The sequence below is a fragment of the Malus sylvestris genome, chromosome 14 (assembly GCF_916048215.2).
Source record: "Malus sylvestris chromosome 14, drMalSylv7.2, whole genome shotgun sequence".
NCBI lineage: Eukaryota > Viridiplantae > Streptophyta > Magnoliopsida > Rosales > Rosaceae > Malus > Malus sylvestris.
In genome coordinates, this window is record NC_062273.1 from 3,368,332 (window position 1) to 3,382,979 (window position 14,648).

The 14,648-nt window shown below is 41.8% G+C and overlaps 1 protein-coding gene across 1 annotated transcript; it reads left to right on the forward strand.

Moving 5' to 3' along the window:
* The first annotated feature begins 1,186 nt into the window (after positions 1-1,186).
* On the forward strand, positions 1,187-3,793 carry LOC126598483 (2-Cys peroxiredoxin BAS1, chloroplastic-like). The gene is made up of 6 exons (XM_050264845.1): positions 1,187-1,582; positions 1,922-2,003; positions 2,122-2,201; positions 2,891-3,016; positions 3,126-3,239; positions 3,390-3,793. Exons 1-6 carry the CDS (start codon positions 1,286-1,288, stop codon positions 3,504-3,506), a joined length of 816 nt encoding a protein of 271 aa, XP_050120802.1. The 5' UTR covers positions 1,187-1,285; the 3' UTR covers positions 3,507-3,793.
* The last annotated feature ends 10,855 nt before the right edge of the window (positions 3,794-14,648 follow it).

The window sequence follows — 14,648 nt, forward strand, 5'->3', positions numbered from 1 at the left end:
TCCACCTGCACCGCCTCACCACAATCTCCACCTCCATCACTCTCCGTCGCGCCTCCGACGCCTCCCGATCCCTGAGGTTCTTGGAGTTCTGTTCGTCAATATACCTGAGGTTGTCTTTAAAGATTTGGAACTGCCGCTCATTCTCTCCCAGGGCGTTGTATGCCTTGCTGTGCTCCGCCAGCCACCCCTCGTAAATCGACATCACCTCATCGTCGGTCCTCTAGCTACCTGTGGACTTGCTGTCTCCGAGGTTGTTGTCGTATGAGATGATGGACATGTCGAGGGCCGATGAGACAGTGAAGATCGTGAGGAGGAGAACCGCCACGGCCGGCGACGATCAGTACGGCCCCATTTTTTTGCTGTGTTTGTATGCTGAGAAAATAGAGAGGAGAAGGGTGGGAGTGATAAAATATTAAAATATTAATATTAGATGATAAAATAATAATTGATATGAATAAAATAATAATTGATATGATAAAATATTAATTGATATGAATAAAATAATATAATATTAGATAGACTAGGTGCCAGCGCATTTTTAGGGGTGGAGATGCATTGACCTATTACTGTTCACTAAAGTATATTACTGTTCACTTGAGTAGATAAATGAGTTGGGTGCTGGCACAAAGTCCTTAGACCATCTTCAACCCTTGGGCTAAAAGCCAAATTTTTTAGCCCCGGAAAATTTAGCTTTTAGCCCAGAAACATCTTTTCTGCTCCAACCCTTCTACCCTAAAATTTTAGCCCGGAATTATTAAAGAATGAAATTAGCCTAAATTTTTTTCTTAAATCAATTTTGTTTTAAATAAATATGTAGATTATTGTAAATTAATTTTATGAACATTTTAATCTAAAAAAATTTAAATTCCGATAAACATTTCGCATTTAGCCCGGGGGGAAAGCTGGGGGGGTATTTGGCCCAGAAATAGCATTTGGCATTTAGCCTAAAATTTTAGCATGGGTTGGAGAGTGTTTGGGGGGGGTAATTTGGCTTTTAGCCCAGGTTGAAGATGGTCTTAGGGGTGGACTTGCTCTAAGAGATAAAAAGTGGACTGTGAAAAATTGTACCTGAAATTTTATATGTATTATTACCTAGATTTCCGGTTGCCCCAGTTGTATGGAGCCGGTTGGCCGGTTCAGTTGAAGCCTACCAACCCTCTCTCTCCTACCTACCCCCTACTACTTATCCTCTCTCTGTCCCCCAACCCTTTTCTTCACCTCTCACCGCACATCACCCACTATTGGTCACTGACTGACTTGAGTGGCTGAGCTCTCCACAACTACCATGGCTGCCTCCACCGCCGCCCTCATTTCCTCGGCCCCCTCCCGCGCTTTCTCCTCCTCCAAATCCACCCCTCTCGTCGCCGCCTCCTCCAAACCCATCTCCCAAACCCTGACCTTCCCCAAATCCATCCACGGCCTCCGCCTCCCCCGCGTCGCCCATTCCGCCTCCCTCTCCCGCGGCGGCTCTCACGCCCGGAAGTCCTTCGTTGTCAAAGCCTCCGCCGTTGAGCTTCCCCTCGTCGGAAATGTTGCTCCTGATTTCGAAGCCGAGGCTGTTTTCGACCAGGAATTCATCAAGGTCCAATCTTTAACTTAATTCATCGTTTTTGTTTTGTTTTGCAATCGCATCTGTATTTTGATTTTCCGGTCTGTTTGGGATTTGCTTCTGAGAGATTTAAATTGATTCTGGTTCATACAAGTGCTTTCTAGAGAAGCACCTGCCAGATGCTTCGTCAACAAGCACTTCTATGTTCTTTGAGGAAGCATTTGGACTTCGATAGAAACTTCAAACATGTTTCAAATAAAATAACTTCTAGCATAAGCGCTTCTGAGCAGAAGTGCTTCCTATAGAAGGGGTTCCCAATGACTAGTGAGCCCTTTGTTTCATTTCAATTGAAGATTTGGTTTTGGATTTCAGGTCAAGCTCTCTGAGTACATTGGGAAGAAGTATGTGATTCTCTTTTTCTACCCATTGGACTTCACGTTTGTTTGTCCTACAGGCAAGCATGGTTTCGCAATCAGCATTTCTGCATACAAGTTTTTAATCTTTATTGAATTCTGGATGAATCTAACTGAATCTGATTGATTTGTTCAAAAATTTATGAACCCATCTTGCAGAGATCACCGCTTTCAGCGACCGCCATGCTGAGTTTGCGGAGCTCAACACAGAAATCTTGGGTGTTTCAGTTGACAGTGTGGTATGTTGCCCTGCTCCCCACTTTCTTCAATACCACAATCTGCCACACATACCACAAAAAGTCAATGTTCTGCCTATATACGACGAAAAAGTTCAGCCTAGACATGTAGCCATGTTCTCATGCAAAGGTCAATAGCTGCATATCGCACATGCGATAGTATGCTAAGTTGCACCTTGAACTATATGCATGCTTTGTTCTTTAGATGAGTAAACAAATAAATACCGTAACATGAGTTCTAAAAGTGTCAATTTTGTGCATTGGGATTTTTGACTTCGAAATGAAATTGGACTCGTGGTATGGGTCGTAGACAATGCATGTTTTTTTGGTTGAGCCAAAAGATCAATTCCCATTGTTGGTGGAGAAAGAATACTTAATAGACAAGGAGGATATTCAACCAAGAAAAATAATAGCAAAGTTGAAATAGAAATTGAATCATCTGGAATACTATAATTGAGGTTAATCAAACAGAGTTACTAAGATTGGCGACATTGGAGAGTTGTGTTCTAGCTGATGGTTGATGAATGATGTGAATCTACGTATTTTCTGCTATTTTGTTCTTATGTACATCTAACTTGTGTGTCTGTGTGTCTCTCTTCGATGTAAAATAGTTTTAAAATTGCTGTTCCATAGATTGGTAAGATGAAATTATGTTGGCCTTACACTTTTTTTTTCTTTTTTCTTTTTTGTAGTTTTCCCACCTTGCATGGGTCCAAACTGATAGGAAATCTGGCGGTCTTGGAGACTTGAAATATCCACTGATCTCTGATGTCACCAAATCAATTTCAAAATCTTATGACGTGCTGATCCCAGATCAGGTATGATATGTAATTATAACTGATTCTGAAATTAATGAATGATAAACTTGTGAAATACTCAGTGCTGTGATATTCTGGATTATTTAGATGTTCGGTTTCTCTGTGATAGGGAATTGCTTTGAGAGGACTCTTCATTATTGACAAGGAAGGCGTCATTCAACACTCCACCGTCAACAATCTTGCCATTGGCCGTAGTGTAGATGAGACTAAGAGAACGCTCCAGGTAAACATATTCATCAAGTCCAAAATAGAAATAGGATGCTTTAGTTTCCAAGAACTGCCATACATCTGAGATTTTCTTCGTCGTGTTTCCTATTACATTTTATAATCGGTTTTTGTTGCTTCCTTTCGTTGCCTTTGTTGGATTCCGCAGGCCTTGCAGTACGTGCAGGACAACCCCGATGAAGTTTGCCCTGCTGGGTGGAAGCCTGGGGAGAAGTCCATGAAGCCAGATCCCAAGGGCAGCAAAGAGTACTTCTCCGCAATATAAAGCTAGTACATTGCATATCATTATCCATGTCGGATTCAAATAGGGAGGTGTAAACGAGTTTTGTAGTTGTGTAATCTCTTTTTTCAGTCCTTGGTTATTTTGAGCATCAGCATGTCACAATAAAACCCAATCGATGGGGCTTGCATGACACGTTTGTTCAGCGTATTCAAGCATCATACAATTTCGTTCATCGCTTTCTTTTTTATCATGTAAACAGGCCGAGCCTCTGTAACTTTATGTGATCTGAAACTTGTAAGATGGAGAGAATAATCATCATTCCTCTTCTATTTTGCATTTTCCGGGCAAGGGTTGGTTCGGTCCGACTAATCTTCAAACCGTCATCTTATTCAGAATTTGAAGGGAGGAGAAGATAATACAAGCTAAATAGTCATTGAATACGATCAACCGGTTACTTTTAGTATCGTTGTGCAATTTGATTACTCAAGCAGTTAGTTCAGCATGGAGTTCCGTTGTGAAGCCGATCGCAAAAACTCGGAGCAACTTCTGTTGTGAAGCCGATCGCAAAAACTCGGAGCAACTTAAATCTTTATAAGCGCATGTAAGGTCCTTTAGTGATTCATACTTTCAAACAATTGAGATTTTGCGTTGTTTCGACCTCACCCTGGTTTCTATACCTAGTGAGTTACGTAGCACACTAAATTCGAATTTACGACTTCTGGTGGAGTCTGAACTTCTGAGGAATCATAATCTGCTTAAATAAGAAGCTGAAATCTCACATGACTGCTTAGTAGAGCAGCAATGCTAAAGACTTTGAGCAAGTAAATCGTATCCACCAAAGAGAAGTGACCATTATCCATTTCTCTACTAATCCCTGTAGCTCGTCTTTGGAGTTCGGAAGGCAAATTGAAGGACAAGCTTTTGGAAAGGAAGGAGTCCTGCATTCTTCAACGCTAACCCTTCCCATTACTTGTCATCAAATCTCCAAGACCCAAATCCTGAAAACAGCAAACCACAACCACACACAAAGGGTTAAGGATCTCCACGTTCTCACCAACACAGGGAACCAAAACTGGCAAGAAATTCCCAACAATATCGGCAGCAGCAGCGGTTAAGCCTTCGCAGCCTCTTGATCTAACAGAAGACAACATTCGAAAGGTCTTAGCCGATGCAAGGGTTGAATTCGGGCAGCTCTTCGACACTTCAGTTGGCATGACAGGTTGAACTCTTTATATTCTCTGTATTTCGTTTCATTCATTTTGTTTAGTTTCTGGTGGTGGGAAATCAGTTAAGATAGGGAGATGACTTGCAGGACAAGTAGAACTCGCGGAACTGGACAGACCCTGTTCGCTCCCTAAATCCGCCATGGGGCCTTGCGGGCAAGCCAGGGATTTACTTCACATACGAGATTGGTGGGTGCGGGCGTGCCACTACTAGATGCCGCTAGTAGACAGGATTTGAATGATTGAGGTTGCGCCTTTTGACTTCAAATCAAGAGATTGTGCCATTTGAGTGGGAGTTGCTCAAATTAAGGTTCTTTGTTTGCCTTAAAAATAAGGACTTTACTTATATGGAGAGATAGAACAATATGTAAATGACAAGGTTGCTTGGAAATATAAATGACAGAGGAAAGTGACTAATATTGCAGATTGCTTGTAATTTATATGACTGGAAATGAGTACATAAATGCTACAAATCAGATCGATACTACAAGTGAGTAGCAGAGCTAATAAACAAGAAAAGCAAAGGATGCTTGGCTAAAAATAAATATCTACAAGGAAGCTGATGAGCTAATTTGAGTAGAGTTTTGATTGGTTGTTTTGAGTGTCCTTGATTCTGACTTCTCTTTCTCCTTTTATAGCCACCTTGGCTTGGCCTCCTGTAGCAATAATCTTGCCCGAATGCAGTTTGAAGGATAGTGACTCATCAACTATTTACTTATACTACCATCATAAAGTACTTTTGGGCTGATTAGCTGGCTGGTCCATACCACTTGGCCCTTGGGTAGGTGAGCAAGTGGTGCAAATGATCTGCACCTAGTCGGGAAAGGCCCTTTCTGCTTTCTAGGTCTAGGCTGAGCTTCAGGCTTTTCCTTCTCTTTTTGGGCCAACTCCCTTCTAAGCCCAAAGTTTAAGTTTCAACCCAAACAGTGCCCCCTTCAATCAATATTCAGACTGGAATTCCAGGCGCCAATATTGATTGAATATCCGCATGCTTGTATACCCGCTCTTGGAACTTGTGTTTTTCTGGACAGGAGGCCTACAACCATGCGTCTCTTGCTCTTCTCACGACCTTTGGGTTACCCTCTGAGGTTTCTATAAATTCAGGTTTGATTTTGCCTTTTGCTCAATCAACCAAATTCCTTCAACCTTCGCTTCAATTAACCCTGAGTATTTTTGCCTTCTTAGTTTTCTCCCCAAGACTGAGAAATGAGCTCTTCAAGATTCAAATGGGGTTTCCTAAAACTCCCTTTTCGTGAGAAAAAGAGTTTTCATCAAATAACCACTATCCCTAACACCCTTGGTTAGGCACCCTGCTATCTCCAACACCCTTGGTCAGGCGGTGCTCCCATGAAGACTTGCCTTCCCGCTCGTCGCCATGATAAGTCAGGCTTCACCATCATATATGGTGATGACTCTGCCTGAGGATCCTTTACCAGGCGCGTCTTGGCCGCACAACCTGATCACCTGACCGAATTCTACCCATGAAGATACCAGAAAACCAGCTGACAGTCATTGCACCTGGAATGAGTCGTACGTAGTACATCGTGATTGAATTGAATTTGTTGTAAACTTCACCAGTTTGTTGAAAATGAAATAAACAATATCTTAACAATCTTGTGTCTTTCTGTCTTCTTGAATGACTGATGAATATACATTATACTTTAGCATCCCGAAACCTGCTTTACTTTGCATCCTCCTCGATGTAACAATCCCTAACATCCCATAATGTAGGACAATACCTTTTCAAGAATTTAACATTAATGGGATGTTTCTGCCAATTCCCTTCGAGGTCCGCCAAGTAATATCCCCCTTTGTCTAATACTTGACTAACTATGAAATGACCTTCCCACGTCGGGCTCCACTTTCCAAAGCCCCTAAGCTGAGCTCCTAGAGGAAGAACTGTCTTCCACACCAAATATCATTCCTTGTAAGATTTTGCTTTCACCCTTTTGTTATATGCTCGGGCAACAGCTCTCTTTCCTTCCTGAATCTGGTTCAGAGCTTCAATTCAGGTTACATCTAAGTCTTCAATCCCTTGACACATGGCTTCGATGTATTCTTCGCTGTGTAACCCAAACTGATTTTGAATTCTAACAGAACTCACATTGATCTCCATGGGAAGCACTGCATCTTGCCCGAAGGTTAGAGCATAAGGATTTGTCCCTGTACCTGCCCTCTTGGAAGTTCTGTATGCCCACAAAGTATTCCCCAGCTTTTCATGCCATTTTTCCAGACTATCTATCACCATTCTTTTGATAATGTTTACCAAAATCTTGTTGCTGGATTCTCCCTGGCCATTTGACTGCGGGTAGTAAGGACTGGACCGGATCATCTTTATTTTGTATTTGCTTGCAAATTCTTCAACTTCTTTTGAAATAAAAGATGGCCCTCGATCCGTCACTATGGTTTCGGGCACCCCAAATCTATGCAGAATCTTGGTCTCAATAAAATTTTTGACCGCAGCTGAGTTTATGATTTTTACCGCCGAGGCCTCCACCCATTTGGTAAAGTAATCCGTTGCTACAATGATAAAAGTGTGCCCCTTGCTAGAAGCCGGGTAAATCTGCCCGATGAAGTCCATTGCCCATCCTCTGAAGGGCCAGGGCTTGACTACTGGATTTAAAGGCACATAGGGTACATGTTGGAGAGGACCGTGCCTTTGACATTCCTCACACCCTCGGGCATAGGACTTGCAATCTTTTTCCATGTCTGGCCAAAAATAACCATATCGCCCAAGTAACCACCTCATCTTTGTCCCCGCCTGATGTGCTCCACATACTCCTTCATGTACTTCGGCCATCACTCTCATGGACTCCTCTTGGCCTAAGCATTTCAATAATAACCCGTCTAGAGTCTTCCTTAGTAGGTCTTTCGCCCATAAGACATACTTAGTTGCTTGCTGTCTATTCTTTTTGCTAGTGGGTAAAGAGGGATCTTTCAAATGATGGATGATGGGCGATCTCCAATCTTCTATCTCAGTTTCCTGAACCATTACATCCAGGCTGAATCCCTTTTCCAGGATAAAAGGAAGATTTCTCCTTTGAATCTCAACATCCAACCCATATCTTCTTTCCTGTATTGGCATGCCTGAGGCCAATTGCGCCATCTCATTAGTTGCTAGGTTGGCTCCCCTGGGAACATGACTCACCGATATATCAGAATCCCAATAACTCAACAATTGTGTGGCCGCCAAATAGTATCCGGCCATGGTGATATGTCTGCACTTGAACTCCCCATTTAGCTGGTTTATTACCAATTCTGAATCACCAAACACCTCAACTTCTATTGCCCCCAGACCCATCAAGATTTCCAAACCAATTATTAAGGCCTCATACTCTACCCAATTGTTGGTATTCCCTTGATAATCCAAGAGAAATGAGTAATAATGATAAATCCCTTGAGGGTTGATAATCACAATCCCAGCTCCTGAAGCCTTCTGAGTATAAGAACCATCGAAATACAGCTTCCAAGGAGTAATCCATAAACCAGCCACTCTTCGTATCTCCTGCTGGATCCACTCCTCTTTGCCCGAGATATCTTTGCCTGGCGAGATCCAAACATTAGTAACTTCCAGGGTTCCCGGTATATTGATTATCTCATCTCGAGATTCTTGATGCTCCGCCAAGAAGTCAGCATTTGCTTGGCCTTTTACTGCCTTTTGGGGGACATACTGGAAGCTGAATTCTGATAATGCTATAATCCACTTCCCAATCCTTCCTGTTAACATTGGCTTTTACAACATGTACTTTATCACATCTGTCTTGGCGATGATGTGCATGTGACAAGGTAACATGTAATGCCTCAGCTTATTGGCAGTAAAATACAGAGCTAAGCACAATCTTTCTACTGGGGAATACCTTGTTTCTACCTCGGTCAGAATTCTACTGAGGTAGTACACTGCCTGCTCTTTCCCGCCTTCATTATTCTGAGCCAGCAAACTCCCAATTGATTTATCTGAAGCAGAGATATATAGCTTTAAGGGTTTTCCCCTCTTAGGTGGTACCAATACTAACGGGGAAGTCAAATAAGTTTTGATACCATCGAAAACCTCTTGGTGCGGTGGTCCCTACTCAAAATTCTCCTTATCCTTCAGTCTTAACAAATGAGTTAGCGGCTGGATCTTGCCCGCTAGATTGTCAATGAATCTTCTTAAGAAATTAATTTTGCCCAGCAGCCTCTAAAGTTGCACTTTGTTCGTGGATGAAGGCGACTCCATTATTACCCGAGCTTTATTTTTGTCCACTTCTACCCCTCTTTGATGAACCAGGAATCCCAAGAAATTGCCCGCTTTCACTCCAAACGCACACTTCTTTGGATTCATCTTTAATTTGTGGATCCTTATTCTTGTTAATGTCTGCCTGAGGTCTATCAAATGCTGTTCTTCCGTCTTGGATTTCACTACGATGTCATCAATATACACCTCCATATTATGGCCAATCAGATTATGAAAGATGGCATTCATCGCCCTTTGGTAGGTTGCACCAACATTCTTGAGCCCGAAGGGCATGACCAGATATTCATATGCCCCACATGCCGAGGGCACCTAAAAGTTGTTTTATGTATATCCTTCGGGGCCATCTTTATCTGATTATACCCGGCATTTCCATCCATAAAAGATAAGACTTTGTGTTTTGCTACTGCATCTATGGATAGATCTGCCATGGGCATGAGATACTCATCTTTAGGTGTAGCACCATTAATATTTTTGTAGTCAACACAACATCGTACCACTTTTGTTACGGCTTTTAAAACGGGTACAATGTTGGCTAACCACTCCATATATTGGGTTGGCCTGATAAATCCGGCTTTTACGAGCCTTTCAATCTCTTCTTTGACCTTCTTTTCTATTTCTTTCGACATCCTTCGTGGTGCTTGCTTAACCGACTTATATCCTTCCTTGATGGGCATTCTGTGTTCCACCAAGGTTGCTTTTAAACCCGGCATCTCGGTGTAATGCCAAGCAAAACAATCTCTGAATTCTTGCAAGAGACAGATAATTTGTGCCTGATCCTCACTCTCCAATAAACCACTTATTTGTATTGGTCTTGGGTCCTCCTTTGTTCCTAGCTCAATAACTTCCAAAGGATCTTGGACCTCCGGTGGTGGCTTATCAGGTTCTGCACACAAAAATTTGACTAGCTCCAGGCTCTCGGGCAAGTCATCTGGCTCATCTAGGTCATATATACACTCGGCCATTTGAATGGCCCTTTCCAATTCTTCTTGACAAGATTCCTCGTTGCTTTCATCCTGGCTGGTTGAAGCTCCCACCTGATAAGATTCCTCGTTGCTTTCTTCTTGACAAGATTCCTCATTTTCTTGTCTTCTTCATTTCCCATACACCAACAGTCGTTTAATCAGGGATCTGACTGCCATTACCTGATCTTTCCTTTTTTGTTCTATCATTGATGGTGTAGGGGTGTTGGGATGATATAAGGTATGTCTCACTCCTCTCTAGTAAGGAGCATTCCTTATTCTATGAGCTTTTGGGCCGTCACCTTGGTAGGGCGACCGTTCTCATCTGCTCCCAAACACTTCAAGATTCCTACGTTGGGATTGTAGAAACTTGCTTCCGCTATATTGGCTGTGGGAAGAAATGGCCATGATTCGGCCTCTACCATCTCCCAAAAGCTTGGCCCTTCTACGCTTGCCTCATGATACATAGCCACTTGTTGATGTAGGGTGGAGGGTACAGCAAGACTTTGATGGATCCAATCTCTTCCAAGTAAGGCTCCATAAGTGGAGGTGCAATCCACCACAAAGAACGCCAGCATGATCTGTTTAGACCCCAGATCTACTTCCAAAGGCAATATCCCAAGAGTCTTGGTGATAGCGCCCGAGAAACTAGAAACTGTGAGGTCTGTAGGAATAAGATCCTCTGTGCCTCTCCCCAACTTTTTCATCTGCTTGGCTGGTAATACATTAACAGCTGCCCCTCCATCAATCAAAATCCTTTTGAAGGGCACTCCCTCCAAATGAGCTGTTACATATATGGGCTTTAAATGATTGGCAAGTGAAATGTTCGGGCGACTAAACACCATTTTGTCTGTGTAGATCCTTAAAGGACCCTATTTGGATGCTTCAGATGATGAAGTTTTTCCCGACTCTCCTTCTTCTGCTATCTCCATAGTAACATAAGCCATCATTGGCTCAGTTGTTACATAATCTCCTTCCATGGCGGCGGGCTAATTAGGTTGGGCAAAAAACATAGCAGATAGCACATACGCCATGTTTATATGAAAGTTGCTAGGCTCTGGCAGTTCCTCTTTTTTGCTCCCAATCTGGTCCATGAACTCATCCAACCACGCCATAACATCTGGTGGAAGCAATGGTTCTGGTGCCCCCTCTAGCTGATTCACACCTTAACATGGTGTTTGTTTTGGAACTTCCCCGAAAGGATCCTCTAATGATAGAGAAGGTTGTTTTTTCTCAGAATAGACAGTTCCAAAGCAAATAGGCTACTCTGCCTTCCATCCGGGAGTTGGCACCATAACCATATCTTCTTGAGCTCTCCTCAAGATTCTATATTTCCCAGGGTGTAGGCTTTATGGCACATGATTTCCTTCGCCTTCAATCTTGCTGTTAGCCTTTTCCACCTCCTTCTTACTTCTCCAGCGGAGCTGACTGCTCCCCCCAGATGACGTTTTCTCTAACTTTTGATTTTTGGAAGCTTCCGACGTCACTGGGGTTTTCAAGGAATTCATGTAGGCTTTGTGTTGCCTCTGAACCCTTCTGACCATGGAGGCACCCATTTGCTTAACGGGCTGTCCATTCTTCCCGACCACATACCATTTTCGCCTGAGGCGGGTAGGATTATCTTTTGTGATGGGGTTTGTTATCCTGTCATTCCTCCTGACCTCTCTTCCTATATGGCCGTACTGAGAGTGCTCTACACTTCTCTCTTTTGGCTTCTTGGCATCTTTATCCTCTGCCTCCTCAGAAACTTCATGGTTACAAAATATTTCTGATAAAGCCTTTGGTTGGGAATCGCCTCCTAACCGCTGAAAGACACTTCGGGAGGTATCCCTTCCTGCAGTCCTCCGAGCTTTCTCTTGTGCCTCTTTTCTCTTTTGTTCTTCATTCCTCCTGATCAGTTCATGATCTATGAGGGCTCCCGCAGACGGTATTTCGAGTTCACACTCGCATTGGCACTTACTGCACAGCACCCTTCCTTTGAATATGGCGGCTTTTGGATATTCAGGCAAGTTAACCCCCCTTTTATGGGTTTGTCAACCAGTCTTCTTTCTTCTTCTCTTGTGACCTTCTCTTTTCCCTTCTCCACCCAGGCCATACTGATCATATTTATAGGGGCCTCTGAAAAGGGATCCGTATGTTTATCCGTCACCGCAGCTTCTTCTAGTTGATTGGTTTTAAGCCCCCTCTTCTCCCTATCATCTTTCTCCCCAAGATGAGGTAAAGACATAGGGATATGTGGTCTTAGAACCGGGTCCTCTTCTTTTCTGGAGCCTGCAGAAACGTTATCCAGTCTTTGTAGCATGTGCAACAAAGCAGTTTGGAAATCTTCTGATCCTTTTGACATATTGCTTTGATCAAAGAATCCCACCGAGCGTGCCAAAATATGTTCGCTCCCTAAATCCGCCATAGGGCCTTGCGGGCAAGCCGGGGATTTACTTCACATACGAGATTGGTGGGTGCGGGCGTGCCACTACTAGATGCCGCTAGTAGACGGGATTTGAATGATTGAGGTTGCGCCTTTTGACTTTAAATCAAGAGATTGTGCCATTTGAGTGGGAGTTGCTCAAATTAAGGTTCTTTGTTTGCCTTAAAAATAAGGGCTTTACTTATATGGAGAGATAGAACAATATGTAAATGACAAGGTTGCTTGGAAATATAAATGACAGAGGAAAGTGACTAATATTGCAGATTGCTTGTAATTTATATGACTGGAAATGAGTATATAAATGCTACAAATCAGATCGATACTACAAGTGAGTAGCAGAGCTAATAAACAAGAAAAGCAAAGGATGCTTGGCTAAAAATAAATATCTACAAGGAAGCTGATGAGCTAATTTGAGTAGAGTTTTGATTGGTTGTTTTGAGTGTCCTTAATTCTAACTTCTCTTTCTCCTTTTATACCCTTGGCTTGGCCTCCTGTAGCAATAATCTTACCCGAATACAGTTTGAAGGATAGTGACTCATCAACTATTTACTTGTACTGCCATCATAAAGTACTTTTGGACTGATTAGCTGGCTAGTCTATACCACTTGGCCCTTGGGTAGGTGAGCAAGTGGTGCAAATGATCTGCACCTAGTCGGGAAAGGCCCCTTCTGCTTTCTAGGTCTGGGCTGAGCTTCGGGCTTTTCCTTCTCTTTTTGGGCCAACTCCCTTCTAAGCCCAAAGTTTAAGTTTCAACCCAAACAGACCCTTTGTGAAGATCAGTCTTAAAGGCCAGTTTTGGCACCAAGTAGTTTAAGAGCGTTTATCCAAGCATTTAAAATTCTGTGTTTATATCTAAATATTTGGATCCGACATAGAAGTGGTTAAAAAGTATTTTAGGCCAATAGAGAAATTTCAAGCTGATATCATGATTATGATTTTGAATTTTTCTAGTGCGGATTCCCTTCATATAACAAGTGTGAAACAATATAAATGCGAAGAAATACAAAAATAAACCAATCACTAAAACACAAGGACTTACGATGTTAACTAAATATGAGCTTTGTCGTCAAGTTGCCACAAGATTCCCACCATCAAAGAAGAAGGAGAACAAACTCAAGCGTTTCCTCACACTCACTAGATCGATCATGATTATACTTTAACACAACTTAATACAAGTTAAGTGTCTATGCATCTACGCGCAAGTGATTCACAATCGTTGATTGGTAGGAACCAAGCATCAATCAAATCTCTTTATAGTTATGTTAAATTTCAAGTCTCTTATGAAGACCAAGTACATTCCTTGAATTAGCACATAAGCAAGCAACTTAAATTTTCTTGAACTCGTCATTCTTTTTATTAAATAAAATGAACGTGTTTCGCATTTTCCCCCATTCTTTTTCGGTATTTTTTCCAATTGTATTAGAAATTTAGAAGCCACCAAAGTATCTACGAACTAGAGCAAAAGATTTGCAGATAACCTAAATGCCAAGCTATATGCCAACCACATACGTTCAGTTTTATTTTATTTTTATTTTATTTTATTTTTATTTTATTTTATTTTTTACCCTTGTACTACCAACAACAAGAGAAGCCTTGGATTTATTGACTATTGAGTTGACCTTTGAGGGTGAGGATCTTATTCTGATTCAATTAGATCTATACCGATCTTAAAGCCTTAAATCAATTGCAATTTGGACATTAATAAACTTCATGTGCCTCACATGCTGACACCACCTGACTTTTAGAACCTAATCAACAAACCGTCCTCAAGTTTCATGACAAACTATTTTTAATTAGAAAATGTCTAAGAGATCGTATTTTATAAATCACATTATGTGACAGTTGATAATTAAATCCTTTATTTAAATCATTAAAGAAAGAATTCAACTATCAACCGTCATATCTCTCATTTGTTGTAAATTTAAACTCAAAATTATGAATTGAATTGGTGGTCTTCAGTCAATTCAGTTGTCATGTTGCTTAACCTGCTGTAACAAGAAGTCTGCTTAATATGCTATATATGCATGAAACACAAGCCCCTTTCTTAATGACTAATACGTAGTCGGTCAAATATTTTTCTTGTTTTTTCATATGGCCAATATTGGGAGAGTGAATGCTCCTAATCGAATACTTCACTGAAAATAAAATAGTTATTCAGCCTCTTGTGACATATATTCATATCAACTTCAAAAACAACAATATCCACTTTCTAAGTTTTGAGGACCGTATGAGGAGTTTGCAATACATCTTTTCGTATATTCTCCTGACATTTTCCTCACAAATTTAAAGAAACTGTAGATGCCCAGAAGACATCGTCACAAAAGAATCGATAGAACAACCATG

What these genes read in the sequence shown, in the direction of transcription:
- LOC126598483 (XM_050264845.1), top strand. Translation starts at nt 1,286, where the DNA reads ATGGCTGCCTCCACCGCCGCCCTCATTTCCTCGGCCCCCTCCCGCGCT. An exon ending in CACGTTTGTTTGTCCTACAG is followed by an intron (nt 2,004 to 2,121) that starts GCAAGCATGGTT and finishes CCCATCTTGCAG; the next exon opens with AGATCACCGCTTTCAGCGAC. An exon ending in AGACTAAGAGAACGCTCCAG is followed by an intron (nt 3,240 to 3,389) that starts GTAAACATATTC and finishes TGGATTCCGCAG; the next exon opens with GCCTTGCAGTACGTGCAGGA.